At 40.0% G+C, this 16,216-nt stretch overlaps 1 protein-coding gene across 1 annotated transcript in view; it reads left to right on the top strand.

Annotated features, from left to right (window-relative positions):
• The window catches only part of LOC311529159 (transcription initiation factor TFIID subunit 4-like), a 200,205-nt gene extending 184,134 nt beyond the window's left edge, over window positions 1-16,071 (top strand). Inside the window, exon 15 of the mRNA XM_084644905.1 lies at window positions 14,618-16,071. Within this exon, the coding sequence (XP_084501031.1) occupies window positions 14,618-14,785 (168 nt within the window). The 3' untranslated portion in view covers window positions 14,786-16,071. The remainder of the gene's footprint in view (window positions 1-14,617) is intronic.
• Window positions 16,072-16,216: the final 145 nt, after the last annotated feature.

The following is a 16,216-nucleotide window of genomic DNA, read 5'->3' as shown; positions in this document are numbered from 1 at the left end:
TTCCAGGTATTGATATCAAAAACAGTTCCACTGTTCTAAGCTTCTTGTTAAATAAGTCACAAAATCATATAGATTACAAAATGAAGGACTAGCCAAAATCAAAGAATGCAAAATGCAGACAATGATTTTGAACAAATATAAAGGATGACCCCAAGGAAAAGAAATCAGATGAGAATCAAATATGATTCTAGGGACTATTTGCTCTGTTGGCTGATCAATCACAGTTCCTCCAGAGTTGTTTTAAAGTTCTTTGTCTCATAGTGATGGAAAGTATAGGGGTATGCAACATGATTGGACTGGAGTAAGATGGGCAAGGATACAAAAATATTTGTGCTAGAGTGTAAACTGCTGTTGAAAGATGAGTAAAAGAGAGTGCCTTGATGTTAACAACAAAAAAAATAATTGGCAGGGTCTGTATTTCAAAGGGAGCAGCACCTGGTTAAACATTTGCAAAGCATAGGAGGATGAGCATTCCAGGTGAAATGTGTGTTTTATATACACACAAACACACACACACACACACACACACACACACACACTAAAGAGGTTATTCTGTACATAATTATATCTACAAGAATACAACTCCAAATCCTAAAGTTCTTACTCAGGTAAATCACTCACTGGAATCCAAGTAAAGCAATGAGGAGTTGTAGCTGCAAGATGTCTGTGGATTGAGGCTATGGCAAGGTCTATACCTGCAACGAAGAGCAAGTTGGTGAACAACATGGATGAAAAGATTTGGGGACCACAGATCCTAGCAGCTACTGAGCACCTTGCAAGAAGTGGGAGGATCTAAAACATGAAATTTTTAAGGTATACTAGCTGTGGAGTCAAGGATACAGAAAGACAATGAACAGTTTAAAATTAAATAGTTTTATTCAGCTTTTATCTGAAGAGGGAAAAAAAAGGGGGGGAGAGAGAGAACCAATTTTCATATGTGAAGGAGGCAAAAATTCTATTCTCACTTTGGCTGACTGACCTTAATAATTTTCTGCACTTCTCAAACCTTATATGACCACGCCAAGCATCAAATATCCCTGCCCCCATTTCATAGATGGAGTAACCAGGCATAGAGTTAAGTGATTTCTAAGATTACATCGGAGTTTTGTGGCAGAGCTAAGAATGGAACCTAGGTTTTTGTTATATCTGTTGGAACAGAGTCCTCAGTTGGATCAAAGATGTGCCACATTTCTGGCACCTCTGGGGCTATGAGAAGCTGAGTGCCAGTTTGGCCCCAGGGCCACCTATACTTGCTTGTGGCTACCAAGTGTCATTGGCTTATACCAGTCCCCGAGGGGCTCTTACACTGGCCAGGGATCATTGGAATGGGGTGATGCAGCCACTAATTCTGCACACCAGTGGGCAGGGCAGGAGTTAGTTCTGTTTATGTTTGATGTAGAACTTAGTATCTTTGACATACTTCTAGCACATCATCCATGTTGTCTCAGCTGATGTTGGAGACTATTTTTTGCTAACCTCATTAAGTTAAATGAAAGAATGAGATTAGGCACTGGGCAATAGTTTGTGACCTGTTTTAACATCAAGTGATTTTTTTTTAGCGCTGGTTGGATTGCTGCATGTTTTAGGAGGGTGTGGGGGAGATTCCCCTCAGTTAAGGAAGCGCTGACAACTTCTGTCATTAGGAGTCCTAGGTGGTATATATTTTACCATCCAGGAAGGACGTGAATCAGAGTCGCAGCTGGTGGCTCTGATTATTGCTTGTGCTTCCATGACTACTGCTTGTGTCAATGGACTGAATTCTTGGAAGGGGAAGGCATTGTTCCTCCAGGCCTACTCTCAGCTTGTTGTTAGTGGCCTGTGAGTCCTTCCTGCATGCAGATGACCTTTTCTGTGAAATAAGATTCCTGACAGTGGGAGGAGCTTTGTTCTGCTGATTCAAGGCAGTTTTGCAGAGTTCCAAGCAGCTTACTATGTGGATTTTTCAGACCGGCCTGTAAATCTTGAACCTCTGTTGGCTGTATGTATGTGTTAGAGCCCATGATATATTTATGTTTGCCACTGTGTCAGTGCATAAACTTTCACCTCCCTCGTTCTTGTGCAGGATGCTGTACACAATTGACTGCTGTCCTCTCCCTTAGAGGTTGCTTCAGTTCTATGGTGCTGTGTATACAATGTGTCAAGTATTTGTGGGTGAAAGGTGCCATATAATTGTACATGCTGCTACTTTGAAGCCTGCCTGTTGTGTTGGGATGACTCTTAAGAGAGTGGTCGAGAGAAATGATTATGATTGGGAATGACTGCTTGACTGGGACAATAACACTGTAAATGTAGCTAGTTCCAAGTAGTGTAGCAGTGATCACCCAGGTGTTATGTGAGTGTGAAATTAAAACATCTGATCTTTAAACACAAGTTGCCAAATAAAGATTAAAAGGGTATGTTTTCTCATAGCCCTCTAAGGTCACTGTAAATTCTAGTGACCTCAGTCAAGTGTAGCTACATTCTGCTAGTATTTTCCCAATAACTCCAATAAAATGTATTTGAAATTAGTTTAATATACAATTTTTGCATTACAAATGCTATACATATGTATCTAGCTGTTGGTAAAATATATTTATTAAAATAGCACGTATTATAGTAAACAGAATATAATACATGTCTATTCTATATTATCTAAGAAATGTAGTTGAAGACTGCACCATAATGTACAAGAGATCATAGTTTATGTGGGCAGTCTTACTCTAGTATTTTCTGACTTTTGATTGCCTTACTATGGAACCATAAAAGTCTTTTAATGTAGATTTTTGCATTTGGGAGCACAGTTGTACTTGATTTGTTTTGAAAATTTGGTCCAGGCAGTTTTGTATGGTTATCTGAACCTTTGAGAGTCCCCACTTCCTTAACCCTTGGACAGTCCTTCATCCTGTATCTCCCATTTGGCCTTCAGTTCTGTTTGTCACTCCTCAATCTGCAAACTACATGTTCTTCAGAGGGCGCAAGGGAATGGGCAAGAATGTTTCTATCTATGTCCGGTCTTGTAAGGTGTGCCAAAACGTAAAAAAAAAAAAAACAAAAAAAAAAACCCAAAACCAGGTCAAAGTCCCTCTCCAGCCACTCCCCATCATTAAGGTTCCATTTCAGCAAGTAGCTGTGAATATTATGGGTCCTTTTCCAAAAAAGACACCCAAAGGAAAGTAGTACATACTAACTTTCATAAATTTTGCCACCCAATGGCCAAAAGCAGTAGCTCTAAGCAGCACCAGGCACTGGTGTGCCAGGCACTAACAGACATTTTTGCCAGGGTAGGTTGGCCCTCCAGCATCGTCACAGATGCAGGAACTAATTTCCTGGCAGGAACTATGAAAAGCCTTTGGGAAGCTCATGGGGTAAATCACTTATTTGCCACCCCTTACCACCATCAAACAAATGGCCCGGTAGAAAAGTTTAATAAAACTTTGGGGGCCATAATATGTAAATTTGTAAATAAGCACTCCAATAATTGGAACCTAGTGTTGCAGCAGTTGCTCTTTGTCTACAAAGCTGTACCACATCCTAGTTTAGAGTTTTCACCATTTGAACTTGTATATGGCCGCGAGGTTAAGGGGCCATTACAGTTGGTAAAGCAGCAATGGGAGGGGTTTACACCTTCTCCAAAAACTAACATTCTGAACTTTGTAACCAACCTACAAACCACCCTCCCAACCTCTTTAGCCCTTGCTAAAGAAAACCTAAAAAATGCTCAAAAAGAGCAAAAGCCTGGTATAATAAACATGCCAAAAAACGGTCCTTCAAAGTAGAGGACCAGGTCATGGTCTTAAAGGCGCTCCAGGCCCATAACATAAAAGCATCGTAAAAAGGGCCATTCACAGTCCAAAAGCGCCTAAAAGCTGTTAATTATCTCATAGCATTCCCCACCTCAAACCAAAAGCCTAAGGTATACCATATTAATTCTCTAAAGCTCTTTTATTCCAAAAAATTAAAGGTTTGTCAGTTTACAGTCCAGGTAGGAGATAACGCTAAGTGGCCTAAAGGTGTCTACTACAAAAAAAAAAAAAGTGCTGGTGGTGTGGAAGAGGTGAACCTCTCCATAACCCTTGGGCATATGCAGCAACAGCAGATCAAGGAGCTGTGCACTAGCTACGTGCCGACGTTCTCAGCCACCCCAGGACTGACTGAACGGGCATACCACTCCATTGACACAGGTAATGCTCACCCAATTAAAGTCCAACCTTACCGGGTGTCTCCTCAAGCTAAAACTGGTATAAGACAAAAAATCCAGAATATGCTACAAATGGGTATAATCTGCCCCTCTGCCAGTGCCTGGGCAACTCCAGTGGTTCTAGTTCCCAAACCAGATGGGGAGATACGTTTTTGCATGGATTACCGTAAGATAAATGCTGTAACTCGCTCGACAACTATCCAATGCCATACATGTATGAACTATTAGATAAACTGGGGCGGGCCCAGTTCATCTCTACCTTGGACTTAACTAGTAACCACAAATGCGTCCAAGCATGGTGTGGGAGCAGTCTTAATGCAAAAAAAAAAAAAAAAAAAAAAATCAAAAGTTCCATCCTGGCGTGTTTCCCAGCAAATAGCTGTCTTTAAAAAAAAAAAAAAAAGCCACTGGTCAATCAGTAAAAAAAAAAAAAAAAAAAAAGAATGTTACGCCATTGTCTACGCTCTGGAAAAGCTACGCCCATACGTTTGGAAGCTGCACTTCCACCTGCAAACCAACCATGCTGCACTACAGTGGCTTCATACCGCCACGGGAAATAACAAAAAACTTATTCGGTGGAGTTTAGCTCTCCAAAATTTTAATTTCAGCATACAGCACATTTAAAACCTAACAAATTGGCTAATGCACTCTCCCCTAAAAGTTTCCCAAAATCAACTGGTTCAAATCGTCCTTAAAATGTAAAAAATATTGTTAGTCTTTGTACACTTGGTAGTATATTTAGAGGTGCCATGTGTCTTATTAACTCTGTTTTCTCCTAAAGCTCCAGGAAAAAATCACAGCCAGTGTTTCACCCTATCTGTAATTGGGGTGTGTGTGTCATAAATATAAAGGGAAGTGTAACCACCGTTCTGTATACAGTGCTATAAAATCCCTCCTGGCCAAAGGCAAAATCCTTTCACCTGTAAAGGGTTAAGAAGCTAAAATAACCTCGCTGGCACCTGACCAAAATGGCCAATGAGGGGACAAAATTCTTTCAAATCTGGAGGGGCGGGGGGACAAAGGGTTTGGTCTGTCTATGTAATGCTTTTGCTGAAAACAAATCAAAAATGCAAGCCTTACAACTCCTGTAAAGTTAGTAAGTAATCTAGCTAAAAAATGCGTTAAATTTTCATTTGTTTAATGGCTTGTAAAATAAGCTGTGCTGAAGAGAATGCATATTCCTGTTTTTGTGTCTTTTTGTAACTTAAGGGATTCTCTGTGTTTTAAATCTAATTACCCTGTACAGTATTTACCATCCTAATTTTACAAAAGTAATTCTCTTACCTTTTCTTTAATTAAAATTCTTCTTTTACAAACTAATTACTTTTTCATTGTCTTTAAAATCCAAGGGTTTGGGTCTTTGTTCGTCAAGGTTCCTCCCCCACTCTGAACTCTAGGGTACAGATGTGGGGACCTGCATGAAAAACCTCCTAAGCTTATCTTTACCAGCTTAGGTCAAAACTTCCCCAAGGTAACAAATATTACCCCCGTTATCCTTGGAATGGCCGCTACCACCACCAAACTAATACTGGTTACTGGGGAAGAGCTGTTTGGACGCGTCCTTCCCCCCAAAATACTTCACAAAACCTTGCACCCCACTTCCTGGACAAGGTTTGGTAAAAAGCCTCACCAATTTGCATAGGTGACCACAGACCCAGACCCTTGGATCTTAAGAACAATGAACAATCCTCCCAACACTTGCACCCCCCCTTTCCTGGGAAATGTTGGATAAAAAGCCTCACCAATTTGCATAGGTGACCACAAACCCAAACCCTTGGATCTGAGAACAATGAAAAAGCATTCAGTGTTTTACAAGAAGACTTTTAATAAAAAATAGAAGTAAATAGAAATAAAGAAATCCCCCCTGTAAAATCAGGATGGTATATATCTTACAGGGTAATTAGATTAAAAAAACATAGAGAACCCCTCTAGGCAAAACCTTAAGTTACAAAAAAGATACACAGACAGAAATAGTTATTCTATTCAGCACAATTCTTTTCTCAGCCATTTAAAGAAATCATAATCTAACACATACCTAGCTAGATTACTTACTAAAAGTTCTAAGACTCCATTCCTGTTCTGTCCCCGGCCAAGACGACTACAGACAGACCCACAAACCCTTTGTTTCTCTCCCTCCTCCCAGCTTTTGAAAGTATCTTGTCTCCTCATTGGTCATTTTGGTCAGGTGCCAGCGAGGTTACCTTTAGCTTCTTAACCCTTTACAGGTGAGAGGAGCTTCCCCTGGCCAGGAGGGATTTCAAAGGGGTTTACCCTTCCCTTTATATTTATGACAGTTCATCTGTACCAATTGGTAAAAATTGTTATCAGCCTTCCTCAGAAAAGGGGGTGTGGGGCTTGGGGGAAATATTTGGGGGGAAAATGTCTCCAAGTGGTCTCTTTCCCTGTTCTTTGTTTAAAATGCTTGGTGGTGGCAGCATACTGTTTAAGGACAAGGCAAAGCTTGTACCTTGGAAAAGTTTTTAACCTAAGCTGGTAAAAATAAGCTTAGGGGGTCTTTCATGCAGGTCCCCACATCTGTACCCTAAAGTTCAAAGTGGGGAAGGAACCTTAACAAATGCCTTAACCTTAAACTTAACAAATTAATAAGAACATAAGACTTGGTGACTGATGTTAGGGAGTAGTGCTTTTTGAGAACAGTCCTAACAGCCAGCATGTTCCGCAGCGATAAAGTACCATCTACTAGAGGTGAAGAGTCCCAGGTAACCAGCCAAATGACTGTCATTATTAATGAATGCATGCAGTGTTGTTGTAGGCAGGTAGGACATTAGAGAGACAAGGTGGGTGAAGAAACATCTTCTTTTTGGAGCAACTTCTGTTGGTGGGAGAGACAAGCCAGACCTGAAGACCTCTGTGTAGGCTCAAAAGCTTGTCTCTCCCACCAACAGAAGTTGGTCCAATAAAAGATATTATGTCTCCCACCTTGTCTCTCTCATTAATGAATGGCAGCCATCAGAAAGCCGCTTTCTTTGCACAACCCAAAGACAAATCGCTGTGCAGGCAGAACTTCACTTGCTCTTGCTAACAGTAATTATGCATGCGACTGTGTGGATAAATTGATTTAGGGAACTGAAACTTTTCAAATGGACTGATATCTCTGTGAGAATGACCTATTGGTGCTCAGGCAGTTGAGCACCCTGAGCTAATCCCCTTCAGTGGGCAAAGCTAGACATAACCCTGCATCACTCATTTCCATTCAGGCAGTCTAGGGCACTGATCTCCTGCCAAGTTTGTTACTCTCTGTTTTAGAAATAGTGTTGCGTAATCAATTTCTGCCAGAGATCAGGTTGTGTTTTTGTGGGTAATGCTCTCTTACAAGAAAAGGTGGACAAATTGGTAGTGAATGCCAGTCTCTTCCAGCTGGAAGTTTTTGAGGTGAAGTAGTTTTATAAAGCTGACTGTTTCCATTGTAATATGGTACTATATCATGTTAAACAAAGCCATATATTAAGGCAAGGAAACATCAGAAAGCTTTCTTCTTGTAATAGCCGCCCACTTTTCTCAGTCTGAATCATATCTATTGAAAGAATCACATTTAATGAGAGAATTTTCTAAACATCATGGCTCAGTATGCTTAACCTTCCTCGTTATTTCGTGACATTAAAAATTACTGCACGCTGTCTGTGAAATGTTGCAATTGTGTTGGTATTTAAGGTGCTTGTAAATACTCGTGCAAAACAGTTTTTCTGATGTTTGACTGCAGGGTGAGGTGTGTGTTTATATGCCCAGGGGAAATGAGATGTATTTGCATCAAAGAGGGTGTAACAAGCAAGCGCGTGCCAGAACCACGTAGTTAGGAGCAGTTGCACTGAACTAGTATGAGCCAAAAATGTTTGCACATGAAAATCACTGGCTTCCTAAAGAAATAATGGACTTTAATGCATTTTTATAAATGCTGCTGATTCGAAAGGCTCAATGGTGGCTTTTGGTGAGGAATAGTATTAGAAAACAAACCTTTTGTAAAGACCCTACATCATGCATATTAAGACTTTTTGTAGGATTGAGTTTGGCCACAATTGTATTGTTTCATGCAGTACTGTTAATCTCTGAGGTGCTGTTAAAAGGTCATTTTTTACATATCACTACACATTGTAGTTACTCTGATTAAGAGCTTGAGTCATCTCCCATTGAAATCAATGAAACCACTCCTATTAACTTCATTGAGAGCTGATTGAGCCCTAAATTATGTGGGACAGCTAATTATAAATAATAATAACTTTGCATTTGTAAAGCCCCTTTTAGTCACAGATCTAAAAGCACTCTACAAAGGTGGTTTTCTAGTTTTACAGATGGGGAAACCGAGGCAAAAAGGAGGGGGGATTGTTTTTTACTTTCCCAAGGTCATCCAGTAACCCAGTGGCAGATTGAGCATTTGAATCTAGGTCTCCTGACTTCCGGTTCCCTGCAGTAGCCTCTAAGCCACAGTTCTGTACTTCTCTATTCTTCCCTGCATTCTCTAGCTCACTATGTATATGTCCGCTTTACTTTGCTACATCTTTATTGACTTAGATTTTTTTTCAAGCATACAACTACAATCACCTTCCCCAGGCTTTGGGACTTCTAATATTGAAACAAAACAATAATCAATAAATGCATTGAACTGCTAAAATCCATGGAGAACCACATAATCCTAGTTCATTCCCACTCTGCTACACTACAGTTAGCAAGCCCCTCCTCAAATGCCCCAAAGAAATGAGAGCCTAACACACCCAGGCTCTGGCAGAGCAAGGTGTTGGGACCATGTTCCAGAGTCAAGGGGCCCTCAGGGAAAAGCTTTTGCCAGCAACTCCCTCTCTTTTGTGTTGACGGTGCTTGTCAGAGGATGACACCTTTAGTAGCACCAGTGCACCTCAGCTGACCCCAGTTGAGCTTTAAAAGAGGGCACCTGGGTTTACATAGAGACCCAGATGGGGAGGCAGGGGAACCTCGGTGATTCAGACTGAGGGCTGGTCAGGAAAGGGGTGGGCATGAGGCTTTCACTGCCTGCTCCCTGGAAGTAGTGATTCCTGGAGAGCTAGGACTGCCAGAGTCCCCTGAGGGGAAGGCAGGAGCACAGGACAGCGAGAGTCCCTGGGAGGGGCCGCAGAATGAACCTGAGAACTAAAAGGGGAAAAACCCCTGTAACCCAGGGTGAACTGAGCAACTGTGCTAAGTTGGACAATAAAACTACGTAGAGATGGTGCGCGTGGCAGCGAGTCCTTAGTAAGCTGGGGAGAAGTCCTGCCTTGTGACAGTCCTCCTGCAGCAACGTTTGTTTTACATGAAGACTTACCTGTTCTTTTATGACCTCCAGATTCAGACTTCAATTACTATGCTACGCTCTGGGCAAAGATCACCTTCCCAAATGTCCCAAGGTGTAGTCTCAAGTGGAGTCGTCAAATCTTGGGTTGACAAAGAGATGAGGAAGTGTGACAAGGTCTACATCCAAAGCAAATGGCTGCATTCATCTTACATGGGGGAGATGGAGAAGTACGCTCTTCACCATAACTGTATCTGGTTGCAGGGTTTAACAAGACCCCTAAATTGCAAACTTTATTTACAAATGATTGCCATCCACCATCAGTTACAGGGGCTGATATAACTCTAACCAGTTTCTCCAGTGACTTCCCCCAACTCGCAAACATGCTTGTTTATTTGCACTGTGCCTCTGCCGCGTAGCTCCAATCTGTTCCAGTGCACCTCTTCCAGTGTACTCTTTCACCTTACTATCTAAATTTTATCCCAGAGATTACCCTCTGATCACAAAGGCCTCTCACTCTTAAAGCCAGATAAGACATGCCTCAGTTTCCCATCTTTCAGTTGAGTTAATGGAAATTGGAGAGACAAGACTCCCTATATCTTCACCCCATTTACTTCCCCCTCTATCAAACATACCTACATCTCCCCTCCAATCTCCAGGCCCTGCTGCTTCTGAAGCTACATTCCTGTGTCAAAATACAGAAGTCTGACCCTCAACCATCCTTGCCCCTCTCCTACCCAGACATGACAGCTAGGAACCCCACGAGCCACAGGCATCTGTGTCTTGGCTTTACTTTGAAGAGTTACTTCTTGATTCCCACTTCTGGACTTTGGTTTGAAGTGTTAGTCTGCCACAAGGACAGGCCATGTAGCCTGGGAAGAAAACTAGTAGATCTGTTTTATCGTTATTGCCTTAGTTTCTCTGGGTCACAGAGAAGCAATAGCCTCAGTTCAAGATTGTGTTCAAAGGAGAGATGTCAAGGCTGAGTTGTTTTCTGGTAAAGGAGGGATGGATAAAATATTAAATGCAGTCTTCTGCACTTGCCCTTGTCTTTGTATTTCCCAGCTAGAATCTCACAGTGTATCTCCACAGTTCTTTACCTTTTTTTAAAACTTGATTTTTTTTTTTCAGATTTGGGGAAATGTTAAATTTTAATTGGTTAATATTGCAACCCCTGTTATATAACTTAAAATACATCCTTTGTTACATGTGTAAATTAGGCAATTCTGCTTGCTAAAGGTAGTAGCATACTTTTTGTGAGCAGTTAAGCCTATTTTTAATGTCCAGCTGGTGACGTTACTGTAATTTAATTCGTAGGGGCATTTTGACTCTCTGTCTCAGTGATAGTGGGTGTTGTTTTGGATTAATGTCAATGAAAAATTGTCTGTTTTTGTACATTCTGTCACATCCATATTGGAACATTTTTGGTGCTTATCTGGTGGTCTAGTGTAGCTTTGAACAGTATTTTGTTTCCATCATTTTTGTTCTACTTTTCCTGAAATGTCTGTTTTCTTATAGGAGACAATCATAAATGCAGAAGACAAGCTGAGAAATATGTCCCATATGCTGCATTAAATGGGAAATGAGTTCAAAATGCCTCAAATGTGCCCTTAAATAGGCCAAAGTAACAGAGTTAACCTTTTCTGCCATTTCTTTTAGATCATAGGTTCAAATCTCACTTTCTCAGACAGTTTGGCAATCCAACAGTATCATTAAAAAGCCTAGATATATGCACAGCCATCTGCCCTGCTGGGGTCTGAGCAAAAGGCTATGGAAGTCTAGAGAGAGATTCCTATTGACTTCCGTGGGCCAGTCTCTGCAGAGAACATGGCGATACCATGTTTTGAATGCTTGCTTCTGTATTTGATTTCCTGAGCCTCTGTTTGCCATTCTGCTCTCTGGACCACTGCAAAATGAAGGTACTTGATTCACTTTTGAGTGTTACGTTGCAGCCTGTGCATGGGCAAAGCACAAACAAAATGCGTGGAGCCTCACAGAGGAGAAGCCAACTGCTCTGTACTGTCTTCTTATTCTCTGAGATTTGCAACCTGAAAAGTGAATATAAGCGCCCCACCACCACCACCATAGTGTGGGACGGAGCAGCAAGGCTGGACAACAGAAAATGGAATAGGGGATAGAGAAATGAAGTTGCCCATAGCCAATTTCTGTATGTCCTTTCTAAATGAAGGGGCAGAACAAACTGAAATGTAAATATTTTCCTGATTTAAATCCTGTCTTCTAAAGGTTCCTCTTGCATTAAAAACAGTAGTTCATTGCTTTACACAAATAGTTATGATATATACACTGAAATGGGTATGATTCTGTGATAGCTTGGATGTGGTAGGCTATGAAATAAGGGATGTAAACAGTTTCCAGCCATTTATGTTTTTATTAGAGCTTTTATCTTTGTGACTCCTTTATTAGTTGCTATGGATACAGGCAACACAGAGCTTGTTAATGAAAAATCTATCACACTGATAAAAATGTGGTGTGTTTGTGGTCAGATATGCATTACTTAAATCCTACTATACTTGGCAATTAGTTTTACCTGTGTTTGCATTCTTGCAAATAATTTTAAAAGTCTGTGGCAATTAATAGTGTATGTTTTTGCCATATGGAGCATTACAGAATGATTTTAAGTACAGTACAACACCAAACAGAAATTGGTGTCATTCTAAATTAGGGGTTGCATTGACAGTTATAAATTAATGTGCTGTTGATTTAAATGCAGTTTTTGTTGTCTAAAATTGTTCATAAAAATCCACATTGTAAAACCAAATCACAAAATGGCATTGGATAGCTTAATGTCTTACAATATTGGCGCTGTTTTGAAAACACAAACCTTGCTTTCAGGTTACTCTGCCAGCTATAATAAAAAATATGATCTTTCCAACAAAAAATTAAATATTTCAGAAAATAAATGTAACAAGTGTAATTTATTTTATCTTCATTCCAGCCACTTTGACCAGGGAACACACAGTAGTTATTTGCTACAGTGGTTTTCAGACTATTAAAAAAATAACAGAATTTGTCTGCTTTTTTTTTTTTTTTTGGAAAGAAAGCTTTCTATGAAGAAAATTTTTGAGAAAATTAGATCGTTTCATTGTATTAATACTTTATAGTTGCAATACGTGTCTAAACTGACATGCTATGATAGTATAAAGTTATTATCAGCATGAGTTTGGAATAGTTTCATTTTCTCACAAATAAGTCTGTCACTTGTCCAGCATTAACTGTGCTGGACTTCAAGCCAGCATAATTTGTAGGAGGGGGAAAGGAGGAAAACATGTCTGAATCAGGTTAATTGGAAAAAAAGTTGGCTTTTTGGAGTTTTGGAATAATGACAATGGCCCTGGCAGAAACAGATGAATGATCAGAGTGCAGGTTAGAGGCCGTCAGAAGGTGCATAATGCATGCACTTCTTCATATGGTTCTGCAATTTATCACGTGGATATTGCTGTCACATACGTGATACTGTAAAAATAGATGCTCACGTGATGCTAGTCCCTGCTAAGAATGCGAAATGTGACTTGAAACAACTAGAGTAAATAGGCTGTCCATTGGAGAGACCCTCGAGCTTCAGTGTGGATGAACAACCCTTTCAGTTGCCACAAACATTGCCCTCTTTGTGGTAAGGTTTAGCTGATGAATCTTTGACTGCATTGTCCCATTCTCAAAATACAATTCCACACAGGGAGCTCCCAAGATGTAATGCTCTGTAATTAACTGTGGTTGTGGGCATCTCCACTGCCCATCCCCCATCCTATACAGCATGTCCACATTTGTTCCACTACATTCAGAACCTTTTGTATTCATGTAGCTGGGGAACAGGATTTGCCCCATTCACAGTAGTTTAAGAACTGGACAGAGGAGAAATAACTTATGAGCAGTATAGTCATGAAAGTGAGTCTCTCTCTCTCAAGGTGAGTGAAGAGAAAGGCAGTGAAGAAATGAGCCACTCATTCAGAATGTACTGTATTTTTCCTCTTATTCTTCAGACTAAAGTTGCATATAGGTAAATGTTTTATAATGTGCTACAATAAAGATCCTTGAATATTAAACTTTTTATCTTCTTAAAAAAAAACCACCCTGGGAGTATTTTGAAGAATGGATGAATCCAGGTAAGTTTTGGATTTCAAAACCATCTAGAACTCTTCAAAAACATTCTAGAAAATTTTCAAAATATTTTAGATATTTCAAAGCCTTATTTTCGAAGTTGTTTAATATTTTTCTTCGTTAAAAATCAACTGGAAGCAATGAAAAGTTTTACAAACCAACAGTGGACTAAATAGAAAAATCCTCGATGTTCCGGTGTAGCAGGCTTTCCATTCTAGAACCAATAACATTCTAAAGGGGCTATAAATTGTGGACTGAGTTCTTAGATCTTGATAATTTAGTGCTCTGGTTTTAAGATCAGTAATTGAGGCAGGTATAGTGAGTGAAACTCATCTCTGCACAGAGGGCCAGCTAGCCCTGGACTAGTTAGGTACAGAAACTATTTAACTTGGCTTCAAAAATGTTTTTACCAATGCTTGTCTGCACTACTCATACTGCCGGAGGCTTCCTCTCATGCCAGGTTTTTGTCCATCTACCAGCTGAGGATTGATTGTGCCCGCTAGCAAAATTGCTTCAGTCTCTTATCACCTTGGGCCTGTGTTGGTGCAGCCCAGAGGAGAGTATCAGAGTCTGGTTCAGACTCAACTGCCCAGCCATTCAGCTATTAGAGTAATCAAACTAGCCACATGTTGATATACACCCAGCACATTCTTCCAGTCCTGGGTACAAGGAACCGGGAACATGATTCAGACTTACACACCAGCCTTCTACAATGACCGAAGTACTGCTACTAAGCTAGCTTCGAAAAAGACTTTTGACATTTAATGAGCCAAATATTTCTCTTGTGTAACTTGATTGACTTAAATGGAGTTAACTAGAGATGAATTTGTGTTTTGCATGAACAGGGAGGGCCCAATCTCATAAACATGAATGCATGTGGGTAGCTTTACTCACATTAACTCAGTGGGACTACTCACAATCGTAAAGTTTCTCACGCGTGTAAGGGTTAGGCTCATAGTTACCAATTTAGGATGCTAAAAAAAAAATCCGTTAAATCCATATAGCCTGAAAGTGAAAAGAATCTTTGTTCTGCTGTAGAACATTAATGGTCTTTATTTCTCTTACAGGCTTTGGGCATGACCAGTGGAGGTCAGGCTGGTTTTGGGTCTCCTTCATCCAGACAGTATGCACGACAGAAAATAACTCGAGTAAACCTCAGGGACTTCATCTTTTACATGGAACAGGAAAGAGAAACTAGCCATTCTCTCCTGCTCTACAGAGCTTTGCTTAAATAAAGCCAAGAATTGTACTGATTTCCTCATAGAGGAGCTCAACCTGCATTGAAAATCTGTAATTTGAACGTGCCTTCTTTTTTTTCAGATGTCAGAGTTCCAGTAGTTTGTTTTTGCAAAGTTGTCAGACACATACAATAAATCCCCCTTACATAAAATGAAAGAAAGAAATGAAAATGTGCAAAAGGTTTTTAAAGAGGTTAAATCCATGGATATGATCCATGCTTAAAGTTTTATGGCATTTGGCCATTTTTAGATGAGGCTACCCAGAGTAGATGAGAGGAAGTTTATACAAATTCAGAGCCTGATTGCAAATGCTTACACAAGTCATCCCACTGATGACACTGGGCAACTTGCAAGAAGGGTTTGTAGGATTGGGCCCGAAGGATGGTATTTGTTTTATTAGCAGTATGTTCAATTACAGTGCTAGCTTTTCTGTGTTCCCTTAACTTGTACTAGCACTGTTTTCATAGACTAACCACTATGATGCCTATTACCATTTTAGATTAGTTATCATTGCAATTTTTTGCACAGCTGAAAGAGTAGCCATCCTACACTCCCACAAATTTTTATAGTCATGATTTTTGCTTTTACTACTCATTTCCTGAGCCAATACCTAAGTGTATGAAATCTGTGCATTCAGGTCCCAGCTGAGTTACCTTGAATAGCTTCCAGTTGTTTTCTAAATCTGCTCAACCTTTTGCACATTTGTAGCAGCTGCTTAGTTACATGAATCCGAGTTGGTTTTTTATTTTAAAAAAATCTTTTTATTTATTGTGAAGAGTACGGTCTAATTGTGGTTTTAAAAATGAGAGAGTAAAGATTTTAGAGTATTCTACACTGATTTTTAAAGTCACTGTCAAAAATAGTTGTGTTATAGAGGGGCCAGTCCTGCTCTCATTGGAGTCAGTGGGAGCAGTATTAAGTCCTCAGGATCATCACAGAAGTCACTGGGAGTTGACCTTGCCTTGCATGATCAGACCTTGAGACCCCAATCCAGAAAATGTATGTAACTTTCAGCATGTGAATAGGTGTAAGTATACACACACGTGCTTAAAATGCTTTGCTGGACTAGAGTGTAAGTTACCAAAGCCAATGGGAGTCTTCTTAATAGGCTTTGGATAAGTATTCAGTAAGCAAGTGGACACCAGTTATAGTTCAGACATAACAGTATTTTCAGTAACTATGGAAGGGAGTCATTTCCTTATTTACATTTTCAATTTTTACTATGTTTGTACTTGCCACATTTTTGAGGCAGTATTTTTTTTTTTTGGATGGGAAACAATACTGAAAGCACAAACAGAACTATCTGTCCAATAGTTTTAAAAACAAAAATTTTAATTATATTTTAAAGGTTTGTTAAAAGCAGAACAAAATTGATACTGCTGCTATTTAGCCAAAAGATTATTCATAACGTATTTAAGGCCAGGAAGT

The sequence above is a fragment of the Lepidochelys olivacea genome, assembly GCF_965140295.1.
Source record: "Lepidochelys olivacea isolate rLepOli2 genome assembly, chromosome: 12".
Taxonomy (NCBI): Eukaryota; Metazoa; Chordata; order Testudines; family Cheloniidae; genus Lepidochelys; species Lepidochelys olivacea.
This window is presented reverse-complemented; position numbering and strand designations above follow the sequence as displayed.